General features: G+C 40.2%; 1 protein-coding gene across 1 annotated transcript; it reads left to right on the top strand.

Annotated features, from left to right (window-relative positions):
* The first annotated feature begins 877 nt into the window (after positions 1 to 877).
* On the top strand, positions 878 to 1,378 carry LOC118739768. Its single transcript, XM_036471275.1, has one exon. The coding sequence runs from the start codon at positions 878 to 880 to the stop codon at positions 1,376 to 1,378; it is 501 nt and encodes a 166-aa protein (XP_036327168.1).
* Positions 1,379 to 5,347: the final 3,969 nt, after the last annotated feature.

Here is a 5,347-nt window from a genome sequence, read left to right as displayed (position 1 = left end):
ACTGCACCAAATCAATGGAGCCACGTCAACACTGTGGACAACCCAGCTGACTGTGCTACTCGAGACTTATCCCCGATGCAACTTGGTGGAACGGTCCTCCTTGCTTCAGAGACTGTAAGTCAACATGGCCGAAATCCGCAGTCAACGAATCCGAGATTGACGCCACAACAGCTGAGGAGAAACCCGTCAAGGTACATGTTAATTTAACGATTTCTCAATCCTCGTTCGTACTACGTTTCTCGTCATTTTCAAAAGTTTTGCGTATTACAGCTTGGCTATTGAGGGCAATTCACAATCTGCGTCCAAACAACAATCAGATTCGTAGACACGGACCACTTACAGCAATGGAACTTCGAGAAAGCTTATATCGGATTGTGCGGCATGTGCAGCACGAAGCGTTTGCAAAAGACATTAACCGAATTCAGTCCAACGATGACTTACCGACCAGCAGTAAATTGGTTAGTCTAACACCATTTGTAGACGATAAAACGATTATACGCATACGTGGTCGTCTTAAACACGCAGCACTTCCTTACGGTCAACGGCATCCGATGATTCTACCTAGCAATCATCATTTCATAAATTTAGTTATTAATAACGCCCACAATAATACATTGCATGGCGGTGTACAATTAAGTCTTTCCAATATTCGAGAAAAATTCTGGATCATTAACGCTCGTAAAACTGTTCGAAACCAGCTTCGACATTGCATACGATGTTTTCGCAACAAGCCACATTCAGCCACTCAGTTAATGGGAGATTTCTCGCAACAGGTGTTGATTATACAGGAGCCATAGAGCTCAAGGCATCAAGATATCGCGGCCACACGGTTTATAAAGGATATGTAGCGATATTCATCTGTCTTGCGACTAAATCTATGCACTTAGAGGCTATCACAGGTATGACAACCGTACACTTCTTGTGGGCACTTCAGCGATTTATTGGCCGACGTGGTCTTTGCCGCGTTATATACAGCGACTGCGGCACGAATTTTATCGGCGCTTATGCTGTCTTGAAAACGAATCAGCAGCAGTTTATCAAAGATGTCGAGCGAGAAATCGTGCCTAAACCACCAGCACAAGACATTCAATGGCATTTCAATCCACCACATTCACCCAATTTCGGAGGACTCTGGGAAGCGAATGTTAAGTCTATTAAGTACCATTTGAAGTGCACGGTGGGTGCATCCAAACTCACATACGAGCAGCTGACAACCGTGTTAGTACGAATCGAATCGTGTTTAAATTCACGGCCCCTGTGCCCCCTCACATCGGATCCAGATGACTTATTCGTTTTAACGCCAGGACACTTCCGGATCGGCGATGCTCTGCTATCAACTCCGCAAATAGCTCCCAGCACTAAATCCATCTCGGCGTAATACTTCGAACTCCAACGTATGGTTCAGCACTTTTGGGTTAGGTGGTCTCCAGACTGGCTTTCGCATCTACAAGCGCGTCCAAAATGGCGACGTGAGGAGCCCAAACTAAGGATCAACGAGGTCATTTTAGTGACGGATGATCGATTAGCACCAAACCAATGGCTGCTAGGTCGAACTATGGACATTCATCCGGGTCAGATAATCTAGTACGCGTCGTCACTGTTCGCAAGCAGAACGGCCTATACAAACGTTCTGTGTCTAATATATGCCGATTACCGATTCCAGTCAACGACGATACTCCTGATTCTACTTAATACATGTTACACTCTTGCACTTGCTTAACCTTTAACTGACGAGGTGAAATTTTGGGACATAGTTTATGACGTGGTGGTAAATTTTACCCCTCTTCATTTTACTAAAAAAATTTAGTAAAGAATATTTTTTGATAATTATTTGTTTTTTAAAAATAAGCTACTAATATTTTTAATTACAAAAAATAAAGAAAACAAAATTTTTTTTTATTCGTTTGAACAAAACGGGTACTTTATTTCACAAACCTTTTTTTTATATAAAAAAAACGACATATAAATAACTTATAAAAAAAATATGAATTAAAAAAAAAAAAAACTTAAAGGGCATTTTTTCACAGCCAAATGTATACATTTAAAGATATAAGAGATCATAAAAAAAATAGTCAGGTGTAAAAACTGGAGGTCCACCTTTTAGGTGGTTTTTTACTCATCAAAATCTGTGTTCGCACAGTGTAAGCATACGTTTGCTGCATCCCATACACATTGGCTTACTACATTGCAGACAAAAGTGTGTAGTTTTTCGCTTTAGCCTAGTCGGGCATATGTGGCATAACTTACGAGCAACGTGGACCGGTTCTACTGGAGGCGGAGCTACAGAGTCCGGACCCAAAACGTTACCAATTGTGTCTCGCAATACCCGAGGGAGCTTTTGGTTGTGTTGACGTCTTTGCAGATGTGGTAAAATCATTGGTCTTGCAAGCTTTTTCAAAAAGTCTCCTCTTGAGCTGTTATCATAATCCTTTGAAGATTGAAAAATAATGAAAGAGTTGACACCACAAATATCCACAATTCTAAAAAATATGGCTAATGGCCAGCCGGATGGTCGACCGGATGAATAAATCGAGCATTTCTTATCGAGCTCATCCACTCCACCTTTTGTATTGTTATAATCAGCTATCATTGCAGGTTTTAAAGTGAGTGGGGCATCTTCTTTTTTATGATGCATGGAGGACAATAATACAACAGCACGATTTTAACGAGGCACGTAGGATAAAATAGTGACATCTTTGGTAAAACCATATATGCAGGATCCCAACGGTCTATTTTTTTTGGGCAAAAATTCTGGTGGAATCTCTCTTTTGTTCTTTTTCAGCGTACCTAAATAAGTTAGTTCTCGTTTTTTAAGTTCTTCAACCAGCTGGAGTGATGAAAACCAATTGTCAGCAGTTATATTTCTTCGACTTCCTTCTATTATTTTAGACAGCCTTATTACTGATTGTGTTGGTACTGCAAGTCGTTTTTCTTCATTTGTTAGACCAACTGCATCCGAGTTTTTTCCAAAGTATATATATGCATTTGCAAGATATTGTGTGCGTGCATCAGTCAATGACATTATCTTAATGCCATATTTTGCGGGTTTCTTTGGCATGTAAATTTTGAACTTGCATCTTCCACGAAATGGTACCAACATTTCATCTATGCAGGCATGAGTACCAATTGAATAACTTTTTCGGCAGTTTTCTATAAATTTGTTTAATATACCAGAAACTGCTGCTAATGGGTCGTTCAATAATCGTTGTTGTCTGTCACAGGAGTTATCAAATCTTAAGCAATTTAGAATACAAAGAAACCGGTTCTTAGACATTGTAGCTCTAAAAACTTCTCTGCCCGTTCCATCAGTTGCAAAAATAAATTGAGCGGCCCCGTGGTTAGACTTGAATACGGATGTGTAAATCAAGATACCGAAAAATGCACTCAATTCTATTTTATCAAGCATTTTCGCTTCAGTTTGTGCTGTTAGATCAAATTTTGCTTTCAATTTTGTATTTGTATGTTCTAAAATCATGTTCTCCATATCGCTATCAAAAATTCGCGACCAATATCCATATAAATCCTTTTCCGATTGCGGTTGTGTAGCAACTGGTAACCGCACAATATTATGAAGAGGAGTTTTTACGCAGCGTGTTGGTTCCAATGCTGACCACCTGAACCCGTTTTTTCCATAAAAGTAGTTTACAGCAGATTCACATACATTTCCATCAACAACTACTTCTTCTTCATCATTGCCAACAATTTCCTCAACAATCATTGTATCCGCTTCATCGTATTCACTGCATGCATCATCTTCTATACGTATTTCATCCTCCATGTCACTTTCTTCAATGCAGAAATCCGGATCGACAATTTCGTCGTCGACTTCGCTAACATCGTCATCGTCCTCAAAACATTCCTCAAGAAATTGAGATATGACTGAATCACTGAGTTTTTTTGAATTCGACATGATCTGTTAACATAAATAGCATATCACGTAATTTAAAAAATTTGTAATATAACGTTTTTGAAATAAATAATTTTTTACCAACAAGAAAACAGACGAGTGGTAAAAATAATTCCACGAAAATATTACGTTAATTTCGATGTGGGGTAAATTTGATTCTACTAAATACTTACGCTAATGCTGACGTGGTGGTAAAATATTTTCAAAGAAAAATTTACGTTAATGCCGAGGAGTGGTAATTTTTACACCAGCATGTGAGTAACTCCGCTCGTGCTATGTCTAGCTCAGCCAAAACACAACTGAATAACAACGATCACAATATATTGTCACTCAAAGACAGATTTTAAGAAGATGACCGTTGTTTATTTATTAATTTAATAAATATACTTTAAATAATTATACAGCGTTTATAATTGGCGTTTTGCTTGTAACCAATTGTAGCCAAAAACGACTTCTCAGAAAAACTAACAATGAATGAATGAATGAACACAAGTAAGTCAAAAGATGAATGCTCGAAATAGCGATGGCAATCATCACCGGGATGACAGCTGATAGTGATGGCACTAATGATGGAGATGACAGCTCGGCCTCTCCTGACAGAAACTCAGTGGGGTGAGTTTTATTCCGCATCGCTATCGCCGTCAGAGCAACAGTCGTCGTCAATTTCTGGGAATAGAGCGCACCATGGTTTCATCTTGTCTGACGTGGCAATGGTGCTGTAACGTCGCTTGGTACGTTGATTTCCGTCGACATCCTCGATGACATACCGGTCGTAGCGTAAAACTTTCTTTACCATGTACGGGCCCTTGTATTTAGGCTGCAGCTTCCTCGACTCGCCTGTACTTGGGGGTGGAGCTTCAAGCAGCACCAAATTTCCTTCTTTATATGGAACAGGTTTACGATGTTTCGCATTGAATCTAGTTTTCCATTTCTGGCGAGCTTCGTCAATATTTTTCACGGCCTCGCTGCGTCGACCATTCATATGCAGCTCCTCGTTGTCGTGAAGTGCCGCCAAGAGCTTATTTCCACTCAAATCACGTAGTGGGAAATCGTAAACAAGATCTATTGGAGCGAACTTCGTTGTAGCGTTGATCTTCGTATTCATTGTCCACTGAAGCATGCGGACATGGGTATCCCAATCTTTAGGATCATTCGTAGATGGTTTCAAGTACGCCAACACAGCTTGGTTAACGCGTTCCGCTAAGCCATTTGAGCGAGGAGTGCGCACTGCTACCTTCACATGTTGGATGTTAAGAGACTCAGTAAATGTTTCGAACGCTGAGGAAGTGAATGCTGACCCTCGATCGGTAACAATTCGTTGCGGTAGTCCAAAGTAAAGCGTTAATCGGTTTATAGCATCGACGACTGGCTTTGTTTTCGTCGACCTGGTGGGAACTATGATGCAGTATCTCGTGAGAGCGTCGACAATTACCAGAACGT

Source organism: Rhagoletis pomonella, unplaced genomic scaffold, assembly GCF_013731165.1.
Source record: "Rhagoletis pomonella isolate Grant_MI unplaced genomic scaffold, Rhpom_1.0 Rhpom_scaffold_00005, whole genome shotgun sequence".
Lineage (NCBI taxonomy): Eukaryota > Metazoa > Arthropoda > Insecta > Diptera > Tephritidae > Rhagoletis > Rhagoletis pomonella.
This window is presented reverse-complemented; position numbering and strand designations above follow the sequence as displayed.

Excerpts from the sequence above, each read along its gene's own strand:
- LOC118739768 (XM_036471275.1), top strand. The coding sequence starts at position 878 with ATGCACTTAGAGGCTATCACAGGTATGACAACCGTACACTTCTTGTGG.